This window comes from Trachinotus anak, unplaced genomic scaffold (assembly GCF_046630095.1).
Source record: "Trachinotus anak isolate AG129_WGS33_773 ecotype Australia unplaced genomic scaffold, CSIRO_AGI_Tana_v1 ptg000032l, whole genome shotgun sequence".
Taxonomy (NCBI): Eukaryota; Metazoa; Chordata; class Actinopteri; order Carangiformes; family Carangidae; genus Trachinotus; species Trachinotus anak.
In genome coordinates, this window is record NW_027273883.1 from 14,495,072 (window position 1) to 14,509,466 (window position 14,395).

The following is a 14,395-nucleotide window of genomic DNA, read 5'->3' on the forward strand; positions in this document are numbered from 1 at the left end:
TAAACAGCTGCTCCCACAGTGAATGTAATGCAGCTGATAATAGTTTTTCATTTGCTTACTGAACCACACACATTTATAAATACAGGTGCAAGCATTTATTTTTCAGGTGTTGCACTCATACAAAAACATACAATTACACTACAAACAGTCTGTACAATCATAATCAGTCTTAAAAACAGGTCAGAGGCTCCTGCTGTCTCCACAGTGTTAAAACAGTGCAACAGAGTAGCCAGCGCTAATAACACCAGGATAACAAAACGGCAGTGTGTGTGGTCAGCTGTTGGCTGTGCTCTCTGGCTCCGGAGATTGCAGGAACTCGTAGGGATCATGAACCATTTCCGACTGGTCCCCGACACCCAGGTGTGATGGGCTCCCTGTGGATAAAAGAAAACATGGTTCTTACTTTGCTGCGCTTAGGTTACTGTTGCATGGAAAGCAATAGAGCTGACCAACGTAGTATTGTATGGTACGTAGTATATTGTATGACAACAATATGATGTTTAATAGAACAAAAGTGTAAAATTTTAATCTAAAAGTATTAACAGTGCTCCTTTCTGAGCACCTCATTTTTAGCCTTGCTCATATACCTAGGTGGTGCTGGTCCCTCTCTGAGGCATTAGAGAGAGAGGACAGGTTGGACGAGGGTCTGGAGCCAACTCTGTCGACCTGAGCCTCCTGGAACTCCTGCAGGAGTTTGTCTGCATCGTCAAAATGCTGCTGGCCCTCCTCATTCCCCGGCTCTTTTTTCACAGTTTTACCTGATAAAGAAATGGGGAAGGTACGATGATCACTGTAGGAAATTAATTAATTGGAAAACTAAAAGGAAAAAATGCACACAGGGAAAAGAGGGGAAATGTGTGCAGTATTAACTCTAATGGTACATCAGTGAGATTTGCCATAGCCACAAGAGAGCCACTATGGTGTGCCACTGTGGCATCATGACAGATAATTGTGATACAATTGTGTTTTGAACTGTTCTGTTTACACTAGCTTAGGATAACAGAGCATTACAAAGATATTTTCCTAGAAAAAGATGTAGCAAAAACATGAGCGTTTTGATGGGATTAAGGTCCTATTATGCCTTTTATTGCTACAAAGCCAAATGTTAAACGGCCCTTGTGCTTACTGCAACTATTAGGCCAACTGCATTACTAGTTTAATCGTGTTATGACTGGATTACTGGTGTACATGTAAATGCAACCAGAATGTTGATAGAAGATAATCACCTAGCGAGTTAAGCATAGAAATATCCAGAGACATATCAGGATAGCTCTTCATTGACATAAAGTCCAGGACTGAGCTGCTGTCCCCCAGGCCAGTGCTATCTGCCATCTGAAGGAAAACACACAGCGTGAGTCAGATAGTCAAGCGTGAGCAGCCAAGCACAACATTATTTTACAAAAACTGTTCGAGTGCAGTATCTTTAAGCTATAGCATACCTGTATATCACAAATGTTGGACTTGGTTTCATCAGGTTTCAGTATCATGTTTCTCTTCTGAAACATAAAATGAGAATAATTTAGACAGCCCTACATGGCAAGAAACTAAATGTGTCAACACAATCTCACTGGGAGTGTGTGATGGAAATCTGATTCAAATCATATACCTGTCGGATCTGATTGACAGCTTTAGTGTGATCGCCTGCAGTCATCTTGTCCAGAAGACCATCGACCCAGCGCTTGGTGACACTCCCACAGCCCTTGGCAAACTCCTGTATACTTCAAGAGTAAAAAAAAAAAAAAAAGAGATAAAATGACAAGCTGGAATAAAAGACATTTTTATTACTAGAATATCTGAAATCTAAGTTTTATTTGAGAAAAAAAAATACTCTACCTTAAAGCACACTGTACCCCTGTGTCATCTCCATAAGCTGAATAGAGCATATCCACCTCGTCAGGCAGCAGGTCTGGAAAGATGGAGTTCTTCTGAAGGCTCTGGGTGTTGTAGGCACTGCTCAGGAAGGTCACTGCACAGAGCAAGACAAAAGCAGAATTATACGTCAGACTTTTGTGGCAGTATTTATTGTAGTTAATGGAATGGGATGATTAAAGTGAATAATATGAATTAAATCAACAGATATGTATTTTATGACATACCTTTGTGTCTCCTGTCATCTTTGAAACCCAAAGTTGTTAATCCAGGCAGAAGTTTATTTGACAGAGAACTCAGGTCCACTTTATGGGTTTCCTCTTCTGCAAAAAACAGAAAAAGAAAAAATGTTTCTTAAACAAATATTACATATTTTTGCTAACATAGAGCAGATCTTGTGAGAGCATTGGGCTTTGAAAGATGCTTAAAAGGCCATGTTCAATGATAGCAAACCTTCAGCATCAGGATCAAGCTGATTTACAACAGTATATAGAAGAGAAGCCTCTGATTCTTTACGCAGGTAGCCCATCTGGAAACACAGACAAGAGAAACAACGTGCTTCAAGTCAAAATTTGGAAAATTATTCCTTGTCATATGTGAGTGTGGAAGCCTTATTACCAGTTTGTCATTTATGTCATAAGACACACCCATAGCAGGTAGAAACATTATGTATGAATGGAAATGTATGCACAATAAGTAAAGTGGTAGACCTTGGAGTTTGGCATGTAACGGTTGATGCGATCCCGAGCTTCATCTGCAGAGTGTTCAACCAGTGCTAGGACATGCTCCTCTGCTGTACTGTCAGTCAAGCTGCAAGCATTCCCCTCTGGTTCATAGAGGTAACTGAGATAGCAAATGTGATAGTGTTAATGGATTATTATACTGACAGGCAGCTTTTTAACCATATCTCAGTCGTCCTGTGTATCCAAAACAAGAAAAAGAAAAGACATTTAATGTAGAGGTTACAAATAAGGAATACCTGATGACTTCCTTCATGTCTTTGACTGGTTGTTTCTTGGACTTCTTTGCTGATTCCACTGGGATGGGGATTATCTCTGGAGGAGTCACATCAGCTGCAAGATCTTCGTCTCCCAAAATGGCTGCCTGCTGGGTGAAGTCCATGTCTTGCATGAAAGACATGCTGCGCTTCAGAGCCAACAGCCGCTCCTGTACACAGAGCAGAAGGGGAAAAAAAGAGGAGCAACACTTAATCTGCTTAACTGGAAATGAATGTGAGGGACAGTAAGAAGTAGTTGCTGACAGTGTTTCCCATACATTGATTTATTTGTGGCGGCCCGCCACAATATCAACATTGACCACTACGTATTGATTTTCAATGGGTTTTTTTTCACTATTTCATTTGGGTAAAATCTTACTGCACACACTACATTGATTTGCTCAGCCCCTCCTTGGGGCTGTCCATATTGTTCAGTTATTTATTTATCACAGAATACTTGGCAAAATATATTTGCAGTGGAGTACCTTAGCTACCGCCACAAATAGAATCTAATTCTGTGGAAAACACTAGGTGATTATTACAATTAAGTTTGCAATCGGAAAGTAAGGGTTGTAATATCATATACATATATTTTGATATTTTTGTCTTTTGTCCATGTTGATGTTACCTTGCTCATCATCTTGAATCCTGTATGCAGTAGTTTCTTGGCAGCCTTATAGTAGACAGTCTCTGGTCGGTTGTATACCATTGCATTGTCACACATCAGTTTAAAGTCCGCCTGAGGGCCAAAAAGTTTTCAAACAGGTGTTTACATACACTGCATATCTTAAACTCGATGACACTCTCAAAAGAAATATTCACCATACCAGCTCTTGATTTGAAGATGAGAATGTGCTGAAAACTATCCTCACCTTGAATTCTGTTACTGTGTTGTACTCATTGTTTCTAATCCTGTCTTTCATGGTGCTGAAGTCCATAGGATGTTTGATGATCATTGAGTAACCAGGAGCAATCGCATCCGTTACTGGAAATGAGAAGAATCCATGGGGGTCTTTCCTGGAAAGACAAGTGATGCACTGTCAGTGTTACTCCGTACAGATGCAGCCTTTACTCTTGTTTAGTCTTGTCTGTTTATGTGGAATTTTTCCTTATCTGTTAGGTCAATGTGATCAATATGAATAGATCTTGCTGTTACTTGATGCCCCAATCATAATATTTCCTTATTCACATTTCACTTTTTGCAATCTGTGGTTAACACATTTGCAAAGTTTCCAGCCGCAGCAGGACTTTTGATCTACCTTCAAAAAAAATAGTGTCAATTAGACCAAAAGCCCACAGACAACAAATGCAAATTTTGCTATTTTTGGGGGTGGGGGAATTTTATGAAAATGAAAGAGGTTTGTCCCCTTAGGAAAATGTACTATATGTACACAGCTAGTTTCATGTCAATCTACCAACTGGATCATGGGACATGTTGCATGCAAAGGTGACATTTTAACCTGAGAGTGAACATCAAGACATCAACTTGTTTTTAGGATCGTAATCCTCTCAGACTTTGTGGCATCTATAAAAGGTTTATCATTAGAGTGGTCAGACATGTGTTTTGAAGCAGCATTTATGCCTCTTAATGAATTTTAACTAGGTAAAACACTTGAAGAGCAATGCTGTGGAAGGATTATAAGGACAGAGGTGCAACATCAAAAGTGGGTGCAGAAATTAGAGTGAATTAGCATTCCTCACCTTTGCAGCTGACGTAAGAAGTGCTCCAGCAATTGTTGACGAGGAGTGGACTCATTCTCTGCAGTAGACAAGCACAAATATGCAGCTATTTATAAAGACATTTACTACTGGATACCTGCTGAAACTGTCTATGAAAGGAATCTGATGTGCCAGTACACAGGTGGTCTTACCTTGTTGTGTCCTACACGCTCTGACCGGTCTGTCTCCTTGCTGCTCTACATCCACCTTCACACTGGGGTGAAACTCCTCCAATTCAGACTCTATCTCAAACCTCTCTTTCTTTTTTTTTTTCTCTTCAGGCTGATGAGAAACACATGTGATGTGAGTGACTTGTCAAAGTAATCAATACGAATTTCATGGTGATATTTTCAGGCTTAAATTAAGTTTACTCACCTCTAGTCCAATGCTTATACTTTTTGACAACGTGAAAGGTTCAACCGGCACACCAGCACTGGCAGAAGCCGCAGCTGCTGCTGCCTCTGATTCATTCTGCTCTCGCTCTCTCTTCTTCCTCTTTTCCTCCTGTGCGATCAAATAACTTTTTTAACTTTTAGCACCAAACAATGCATCTATCAGGCAGGTAAATGTTCTTCTGTCAACTGACCTTTCGCCGCCGTCTCTCCTCATCATCCACATACTTGTCTTTATCCTTTTCAGACTTCTTCTTCTTCTTCTTCTTTTTCTCTTTGTGGCGCTCTCGCTCGTGGTCTGACCTGTCGTCGTAGTAGCTGGAGTCATGGCCCGAACCAGAGAGCTCTGTCACCTCACTTCCTCCAACTTTGAGCACGAGCTTCAGGGGCTTCTCAAGAGCCTTGTCCTCAAAGTCTGCAATCGAAACAAGCAAGATGAAGGCGACAGTTGTAGGAGTAAGTGAGCATATAAAGTGACACAGACCTTAATATGGTAGCAGAATTGTAAGTTATGTTATGTTATATCACTTAAGATGCCAAATTGCAAAAACATAGTAGACTTATGGCTGTACCTTCCCTGTCTGCAGAAAATCTACTCCATGTTTGGGTTGTGTTGTGTTCTACTGTGCTGTTTTGTTAAAGGTAATCCAGTAACAGATGTTTGTGATTGTTTGCTTAATATTACTGATACATTTGCTGTTATTTAAACATTTTGACACAATATTTGGCTTTTTAAAAGTTTTGCTGACAGGTCATGTGATTACTCACAAACCAAAACAAATGTAAATTTCAAAATGATGATACAAACATGGAAATCAGATAAAACTTTACTAACTAGTAGCCTTAACAAACTATACCTGACTAGCACAGCCAGAAAACAAACAAAAAAGGATATTAAGTAGCTTAAATTATAAGAAAGGACTTATTAACTCATTATTTTGGCAGAAGACTATACCAACAGGCTAGGCTAAGATAGCTAACAACAACAAAGCTAGCTGGAACAAAAGCGCAGCGGTAAAAAAGCAAATAGTAAACACAGCACTCAGGTACCATCAACTGTTCTCCACTCCGGTTTATGTTTCTTGTGTTTTTTCCCCATGTCTCCGTGTTTATATCCGACGTCTTGTGTTTATTTTTAACAAAAGGTTAAGGCTAGCGTCGCTCTGGCTATAACAAATCTTTGCAACAGGAAAGCTAGCGCCAGGCGGATGTGACCCCTCAACACAAACGATGTATATCCGGGGTAACGACTCAGCGCGGTGAATTCAACAAACTCTCGGCTCTGACAGCGTCGAGGACCGACGGTAGTTTCGTGAGTATCCCGGCTTTGGTAAATGCAACTAATCGGCTTGACAACGTAAAAGCTGTGAGGTATGATTTCAGTCGTACTGATATAGGGAACTGTTTTGGAGGGAGGTAACGTTAGCCAGCTGCGCTAGCTAGCTACGACATCGCCAGCTTCCTCAGCTAAAGAAAAGAAAAGAAAAAAAAAAAAGCTGAACCTGTCAAACACACAACAATCGTCTGTGCTGCTGTTGAAGCTGTAAATGTTGCTCTGATCTCCACAGGTTTACAGGAATGGAGGGTGACAGGATGGAGGTGGGAAACCAGAAACAAAACATCCATGTGGAGGTTCATGTTAAATCTCACAGGTAGGCTACCTCCAAAACATGTCTGTGAAAGCATGTCTGTAGCCCAAGCCCCCCTTCATTTCTTAATTTAATTACTTTAGTTTACGATTTAGTCTTAAGACCTTGTTTTTTAGTTTTGTATTGGGGAAAGTATTATTAAGCCATCATAGGAGGATTGTAAGGCTGCAACTGACAAGTATTTTCATTATCGGTTTGATGAGTAATCTGTTTAATAAATGATTGAGCTATGAATAAAATGTCAGAATAATAGTGGACAAAGGCCCATCATTATTCCCTGAAGCCCAAGATAATTTGTTTTTTAAAAAAATGCAAAGATGTTAAGTTACTACCAAAGAAAACAATTAAACTAGTAAATATTCATATTTGAGAGGCTGGCATTTTTTGACTTAAAGTCTTTGTCATTTATTTAAATTGTTACCAATTCTTTCAAACAGGTAATTGACTGTTCAGTTAATCATGTCAGCTTTGGAGTATTGTTTGGTTTTAGGGTGCCTGGGGAAATAATGAAACCTCCATGTGTGTGGCCCAAGAATAACAATTTCAAAGTCTGCAATCGAAACAAACAATAATAGAATAACAATTTTGTGGCCCCAAGGCCCTCCAGGATAGATATTCCAGCCATGAGTCCTGATCAAACCACAGCTCCTTCCACAAAAGCAAAAAAAGACACACACAGGCACAGATGCAGTTTAGCTGACTACAAGCTTCAGGGAGGGGAACAGTCAGGTAGAATGAGATGCACTACTATGCTGTATGAAAAAAGTTTGGGTTATTGGACAGTTATACTGAATAGAAGTTATATTTTTCTGATTACCTACATACATCAGACCAGGAGGGCAGGCATGTCTGAAAAGCTTATTTGGTTTTATAGATGCATTTCTTACAAAAACAGAAATCAGTATTACGATTGGTACGGCATCAGCCATTAGCTGTGGGTGGACATTCAGTTGCTGCTGTCGGCTTCAAATGTACTGTCATGGTAAAGAAATTACATAATTGCAGCCAATTGTAGCTTTCTTGTGTATTGTATTATTCTGTTCTTGTCCATGTTTCAGCACAGCTAAACTGTCTGAGGTGAAGATGCATGTTCTGGCTCTGCTGAATCGCCACAGCATGGTTTTTGGAAACTACAGATGGACGGAGTTTGATGAAGACTTTCTCCGAAACCATGTGGAGTCTGTTGCTATAGTTGATCTAGAGGAAATGGTAACACAGGTCTGTTATTTTGGTTTTCTTTGTAATTTAAAAAAAAAAATCATTTATAACTGTTTTTCCAAAAAAGAAGTAATAATGCTTTGCGCTTGTTTATTTATTTATCCTTTTTACTAACTTTATTTCCCCACTCAGCCGCTTGATTTGAAAAGCTGCTCTGTCTCCGTTCACATCTTCACTCTGAATGAGGATGGACCCAGCACGCTCAGTTTGGAAGACGATGAGGAGCTTTCAGCAGCAAATCACTGGTTGTTGCCAGCAGGTAACACTGAGCATTGTGGGGGATGGTGCACTGAACAGAACAGCATGCTGAGAAAATCTTGCTTTCTTAGTATGATTTATGTCCAGTTAAAGTCAGATAGTGAGGCAAGATTTAGTACAGAAAGAGATCATTCTACAGTGTAAACCAGTGGATTATCATGGACATCATAGACATACAGAATAATATTCAGTATAACTTAATGTGACACTCATTCTAAAATGTCTTGGGAGTGTGAAACACATCCCCAAGCAAGTGAGAAGGGACTGTCCTTCCATCCTTTAGCAATGTGCAGCTGAATTTAAAAAAAAAAAAAAAAAAAAAAAAACTTCAGTGGGAGGACTGGAGGGCAATGACTGACACTGCCTGCAAGCTTCAAAATATGGCTGTAAAAAAAACTTTGTAGTTCTTCACTGAGAGGAGTGAAAGCTGTGGTCAGCTTTGAATCATGTGTGCATACTGTTCATATCTGAACGCTCAGCACGGTACAAACTGTCATACTTTTACCCAAATAAGGCTAAATACATACGCACAACCTTGTGAAGCTTGCAAGCAAAAGCCTGTGGTAAAGAAACACTGGAAACATGGATAATGTTGCAGGAGCAGTTTGAATGAGTTTGAGTGGTGTCTGCGAACATTTTCTTACCTGATTCTTCTGTGAAAACCTAGAATTCAGTGTAATCTCTGTGTCCAACCAGACCAAAGCCTCCTTACTCTGTTATGGAGAAAACAAAAATTGTTTTAGGATCAACCCTTTAAACTTAAAAGATTTAAATATCCCGTAATTAAAAAATACATGAAGGTGGAGTAAAGTGTCAATGTAAAGGCAAATATTTTCTTTACTTAACTTCTTTCATTTCTTTTATTAGTTTTGTGGTGCTTGAAAGATCCCCTTTTTCATTTGGTATCATTAAAATTCGATCTTATCTGAATATTCCCCTAAAACGACTTGATGTCTGTTCTGTTGTTTAACAGCTGAATTCCATGGGATTTGGGAGAGTCTGGTATATGAGAGTGGAGTCAAATCCCAGGTAAAAAAATATATATAATAGCACCTGAGAGAAAATGATTGCATAACTATCTCATACTGTTAAACTTCACTTTTTCTTTCAGCTCCTGGATTACGTCACAACAACAATTTACTTCTCAGACAAAAATGTTGACAGCAACCTGATTTCATGGAACCGTGTTGTGCTGCTTCACGGTAAATGACTAGTAATAGTAATTTTTATCAATTAAGGTCATGTCAGAGGTGAGGCTCGTAAAACAACTGATTTATCACTTTGTGTTCGGCCACACTCAGGACCCCCGGGCACAGGAAAAACGTCACTGTGCAAAGCTCTTGCCCAGAAGCTGTCAATCAGACTGTCGAGTCGGTAAGGCAATCCTTATTTTAGTGAAACCGTCTCAGCAGTAAATAACGCCTGCTCTTTCATTTCACCATACACTCCTCTCCCTGCAGGTATTCTTATGGCCAATTTGTTGAGATCAACAGCCACAGCTTGTTCTCAAAGTGGTTCTCAGAGGTACACCTGGGCTCCTCTTTTCAAGATCAAATTTTAATGAAGGATCTTCTAGATTAAACTGATAATATTTTGGAAGCTAATCACACCTCTTTGTTACAGAGTGGCAAGCTGGTCACGAAGATGTTTCAAAAGATCCAACAGCTGATTGATGACAAAGATGCTCTTGTGTTTGTTCTGATTGATGAGGTAAAAATCCACTTGTTGGAAACTACTTTGACATTGGTCCGGTCTCAGCCCCAGAAATCAATCTAGCCAGTGCATGTATATTGAACACAAGAACAGAATTTTGTTTGTTTATTTTATGTTACTTAATCCTCATTCAGGAGTGTTTCTGCTGTGACTGAGGCTGTTCCTTTTGTGAACCTACTTTACTGTGAACAGGTGGAGAGTCTGACAGCAGCTAGGAATGCCTGCCAGGCGGGAACAGAGCCTTCTGACGCCATTCGAGTGGTCAACTCTGTTCTCACTCAACTGGATCAGATCAAACGGTCAGAAAGTGACATATAAATATTATATTCAGACATCCTTCCTTGAACCTGTGCGCCTGGAGAACTAAATATTACTTTGTTATTACTTTCACTGTAAAAATCAATCCCACCATCAGACATTTATTTTCACCTACTTACACAGGTTTGTTTCGTGTTGACTTTTGGGCTCATATTTCAGACATTCAAATGTTGTGATCCTGACGACCTCCAATGTGACAGAAAAGATCGACTTGGCATTTGTGGACAGAGCCGACATCAAGCAGTACATCGGACCCCCGTCTGAGAACGGCATCTACAACATCTACCTCTCCTGCCTCGAGGAGCTGATGAAGGTGAGCAAACAATCTAACAACATTTTTCATTATTTGCAAGTATTCATCACTTATAATGCAAAACACATTTGTCTTCCCAGCATGTAATGTCCGTCCATGTTCAAACACTCCAGGATGAGTGGGCGTGATGAATCTACTAATTTTGCCTTTGTTTTTAGGAATTTTGTAGAAATACTGTCAATAATAGCTTAAGCGTATCTTGACATGAGACACAGTTATAGTGGCCATGAGGTGCAAGACTCAGCAGGTGGAGCTGGTCGTTTGCTAGTCAAAGGGTTAGCGGTTCAATCCCTTCTCTTTGTTAAAAAACATAAACAAAACAGAAATCATAACAACAATTCCAAAAAAACAACAATTCAGAAAACAAAACACCAAGTAAGAGCATTTTAACAAAAACACATTTGACTGTAAGATTGGTGAAAGGAGGTGAAGAGTCAATTTCTTTCCTTGAAAATTTTAAAATATAAAAAATATAAATTATATGCATCACAACAAAATAGTTATGCTATTTAGCTTTATGATATTTGTGATCATTTGTGATTATTGCAGTGTCAGATCATCTACCCTCGGCAGCAGCTGTTTACCATGTTTGAACTCAAGACAATGGGGTTTGCTAAGAGTGAGGTGTCTGAACACAGCCTGAACCTGAGGAACATTGCTCTGTGAGTACAGCCTCCCACAATGCAATAGCACCTAAATCACACCGTCTGTGCTGTGCTCATTACATCGGTGTCAGTGAGGACTGAAGCAGCCAGAGGCTACTTTTTTGTTTTTCTTTTCATTTCCAGGAAAAGCAAAGGTTTGAGTGGAAGAGCACTCAGGAAGTTACCATTTCTAGCCCATGCACTGTTTGTGAAGGTAAGTACTTGATTTTATTCTGCAGAGTGTAGGTTAAAAAAAAATAAGTAATTGTTTTTTAATGCACTTTGTTTGCCTGCAGGCACCGACAGTGACTCTTGAGAGGTTTCTGGAGGCTATGGACCGAGCTGTGGATAAACAGAAGGAGGAAAAAGCTAACCTGGTCAACGGTATCTGAACTTATTCCAAAGCCCAAAGGTTGACACATGATTGTTCATGAGCTCTCAGTCCCTGTTTGTTTGTTTGTAGTTTGGAAAACTACAACCCTTACATCTTTTTATAAAGCTTAATTAATTGACTTGGCAGCACTACGTTAAATATATTATTGGCAAGTAAAATTGTTTTAATATCAGAGTCTTTATTCAGGTAATATTGTTGGTGCTACTACCTTACAAGACAGAGTCCACGTAGGTTTCAGTAAAGGCAGTCTGGTAGTTTGGTTTAACTTGGAGTACCTGATGCTTGAATTTTCTATGTGCTATTAACTGTTTACTCTTTTCTAATTTTCAAAGTGTTCATTATTTTTATGTAACATGCAGCTTTAACCTCAACAGTGCCAGCTTTTTTTGGCTCCCATGTTAAAGGGATAGTTTGGATATTTATTGGCATAAGTTACTTTCTCATCGTAACTTGGGGCACAGAAATGAGCTCAGTCTGTGGATAATTATGAACAGACAAAAGAATAGCAGTGTAATAATGGGTCTGAGGTCTCAGTGAACAATGAAACATCAGAAATACAGAAAGGAAAATGCAATTTGCTGTGGAAGGTTAACATTTTTGAGTGAAGTGTTGTGGATTAACGTTTTTTTTCCCCCCCATTTGGAACTGCTTATTTCCGTGTGGCAAGCTGCTGGCTTGCATCTCCATGTGTCTATAGAATGAGCTAAATGTCCACGCAGGACACAATCTTATGTCAAAAAATGTGAACTGTCTCTTTAACGTGCACGTTATTGTACTCTGTTCATGTGTTTTTAAAAAGGGCCATTTGTCTTTGTCCATTAATTCAAAGAAAATGTTTGTTTTTCATTGTCAGTTTTATATGTTTGCTAACAACCAATCCTCTTTGAACTCTGGGTTCATGTGCTCATCACAACTTTATTTTGTATATAACATTGTAATAAACTATATTGTTTATACTCGTGTGTGTTGTAGACGTGCTGCAGTTGAAGCAGATTCATTTAACATAGTTTTAACAAAGCCTACGGGCCACCACTTGGTGGCGCACAGATGCCGTCATATAGTTTTACACATGGAAAGGCAGTTTTTATGTAGTGTATTTTATGAGATGCATGATAATCACAGTAAGGGCAATAAGTGAGAATGCCCACAGCAATAAAACCAGATTGCAGTTGATCTTGAGCTTGTCTCATGTAACAGAATAATGTTGTCTAAATCTTGCTGAGTAAAACCAGAAACCTGCACAAATATAAGTGTGCAAAACTGGAAGTATAAAGGGAACTTTTGCAGCTGACACTGTAGTCTTCCTTTGCGAGAGGGGCCAGTCCACAAGGATTTAAAGTGATATATGGTTACGTCTGACTGTGCGTTGGGGTGATGCTGTTACTAATTTGACCTAAAAACAAAAACCGTTGAAGTTGATTTGGTTTTGAAGTGTATCAGTCATACGCACAGTTTACATGAACAGATCAGAGGCTCCATTGTTCGCATGAACATGTTTTGCATTCTGTGAATGCTCTGCTGCTTTGCATGTCAGCTGCCGGGTTCAGACAATGTCCCCTTTGTTTGTTGTTGGGCAACAGCTTTTTCACTCCACCACTTCAAAGGTGGATTCTGTAGGCTGTTCCTGAATGTGAAAGGAAAGCAAACATTGAGTTCATCTTTCTTCACACGCCTTTATACCTCTCAATCATATCACTGTCACCTTTAAAATGGCCTCTGTCGGGTCTTTTATTGAGCACTTTTCACATGAAATTTGGTTGGATTCGACTTTACTGGCAACAGTCTGTCATTAAGATCAAACAAAAGATTTATACTCTCTTTTTACTCTTATCCATTTTTTTTTTTAAGTACTGGGTTTCACAAAAAGCCCAGAATGGATTTCCCCTCACACATAAAGCCCCCATTTCATTGAGGAGGCTTAATTGTTGTTTGTGTGAATTATCCCTTTAATGCCACAGTATCTTTTACACCTAATTGTTTGGCGTCCACAATTATCATTTCTCAATGGAGTTTTTATGTGAGATGAATCGCATGAGGAAGTTCTTTTCTCTAATCTGATCACTGATCACAAAGTGGAGAGGAAAAAAAAGGCAGATAGAGAAAAGGAAAGTTGTAGGAACGGGTATTGTGAATAAAACCATAATTGCTCTGTCTGGAGGCCTTTTTCTTTTGACTGTAGTTGGTCCAAAACCAGGCAGCTGTTAAAAGGCAATCAAGACGGTGATGGAAGAAAAGTCAAAAGCCTTATTGTTACAGGGTTTTATCACTGTTTCAAGCTGTTTGAAAATGTCAGAAAACTCCAAACAAAACAAACAGTCTGATGTTTATCCTCTCAACCGTTGTTCAGGTACATGGCTGAAAGCAATGGAATATAACTGCATGTGCCAATGGTGATTCACATAGGGAGGGGATCAACTTACACACATCCTTATAGGTACGCTAAGAGGAAACTGAACAGAGCTGCACACAAAAACCATGGAAACTAACACTCATCTATCTGAGTATTGAAATGACACTTTATCAGTTTGTTGTTGTTGTTTTTTTAAGTGTGATGCTGCAACAATTGACACAAATTTAGGAACATCCTTCACTTTTACCAGTATAATGATCCACATCCTCTGTGCAAATACATAAAAAGAGCCCATTAAAGTGAAGCTGTCAGGGCTTCTCAGTTCTTCATCAATTCTGACAGCCTTTGATGATACACCAGGACTTTCATCCAGGCGAACATCGACCTTAAAAGACAACTGTCTATTCCCAGTCTAAACTATCCTGTCAGAGACTGCATTAAAAGTTGTTTCCGCTTGAGTTCAGACATTTCTGTGTCCCCATATGTTTGTCATCCATTTAAGTGGGATGTTGGAAAGAGGATAAGGGAGAGATACCTTGTAAAGAGGCAGAATCCTGAGAG

General features: G+C 39.4%; 2 protein-coding genes across 3 annotated transcripts; one reads left to right on the forward strand and one right to left on the reverse strand.

Annotated features, from left to right (window-relative positions):
• Nucleotides 1–80: 80 nt before the first annotated feature.
• brd9 (bromodomain containing 9) lies at nucleotides 81–6,214 on the reverse strand. The gene is made up of 17 exons (XM_071468555.1): nucleotides 6,028–6,214; nucleotides 5,172–5,392; nucleotides 4,961–5,089; nucleotides 4,738–4,867; nucleotides 4,568–4,625; nucleotides 3,739–3,883; nucleotides 3,495–3,605; nucleotides 2,849–3,036; nucleotides 2,580–2,712; nucleotides 2,323–2,398; nucleotides 2,097–2,192; nucleotides 1,834–1,966; nucleotides 1,607–1,718; nucleotides 1,440–1,496; nucleotides 1,227–1,332; nucleotides 588–758; nucleotides 81–374 (listed from the first exon to the last, which is right to left on the reverse strand). Exons 1-17 carry the CDS (start codon nucleotides 6,074–6,076, stop codon nucleotides 274–276), a joined length of 2,016 nt encoding a protein of 671 aa, XP_071324656.1. The 5' UTR covers nucleotides 6,077–6,214; the 3' UTR covers nucleotides 81–273.
• trip13 (thyroid hormone receptor interactor 13) lies at nucleotides 6,158–12,440 on the forward strand. Of its 2 annotated transcripts, none has more exons than XM_071468559.1 (14): nucleotides 6,158–6,289; nucleotides 6,546–6,629; nucleotides 7,685–7,844; nucleotides 7,977–8,103; nucleotides 9,076–9,131; nucleotides 9,214–9,304; nucleotides 9,404–9,476; nucleotides 9,563–9,626; nucleotides 9,726–9,812; nucleotides 10,008–10,114; nucleotides 10,293–10,446; nucleotides 10,996–11,108; nucleotides 11,235–11,304; nucleotides 11,387–12,440. In XM_071468559.1, the coding sequence occupies exons 2-14, from the start codon at nucleotides 6,556–6,558 to the stop codon at nucleotides 11,480–11,482; spliced, it is 1,272 nt and encodes a 423-aa protein (XP_071324660.1). In that variant the 5' UTR covers nucleotides 6,158–6,289; nucleotides 6,546–6,555; the 3' UTR covers nucleotides 11,483–12,440. The 2 variants fall into 2 exon arrangements, with proteins under 2 accessions (XP_071324660.1, XP_071324661.1); XM_071468560.1 differs by having other exon boundaries at nucleotides 6,214–6,348.
• The last annotated feature ends 1,955 nt before the right edge of the window (nucleotides 12,441–14,395 follow it).

Excerpts from the sequence above, each read along its gene's own strand:
- brd9 (XM_071468555.1), bottom strand. The coding sequence starts at position 6,076 with ATGGGGAAAAAACACAAGAAACATAAACCGGAGTGGAGAACAGTTGAT. Across the intron at positions 5,393-6,027 it reads GGAGTGGAGAACAGTTGATG|ACTTTGAGGACAAGGCTCTT; the intron begins GTACCTGAGTGC and ends TTTCGATTGCAG. Across the intron at positions 1,333-1,439 it reads CCAACATTTGTGATATACAG|ATGGCAGATAGCACTGGCCT; the intron begins GTATGCTATAGC and ends GTTTTCCTTCAG.
- trip13 (XM_071468559.1), top strand. The coding sequence starts at position 6,556 with ATGGAGGGTGACAGGATGGAGGTGGGAAACCAGAAACAAAACATCCAT. Across the intron at positions 8,104-9,075 it reads TCACTGGTTGTTGCCAGCAG|CTGAATTCCATGGGATTTGG; the intron begins GTAACACTGAGC and ends GTTGTTTAACAG. Across the intron at positions 11,305-11,386 it reads CCCATGCACTGTTTGTGAAG|GCACCGACAGTGACTCTTGA; the intron begins GTAAGTACTTGA and ends GTTTGCCTGCAG.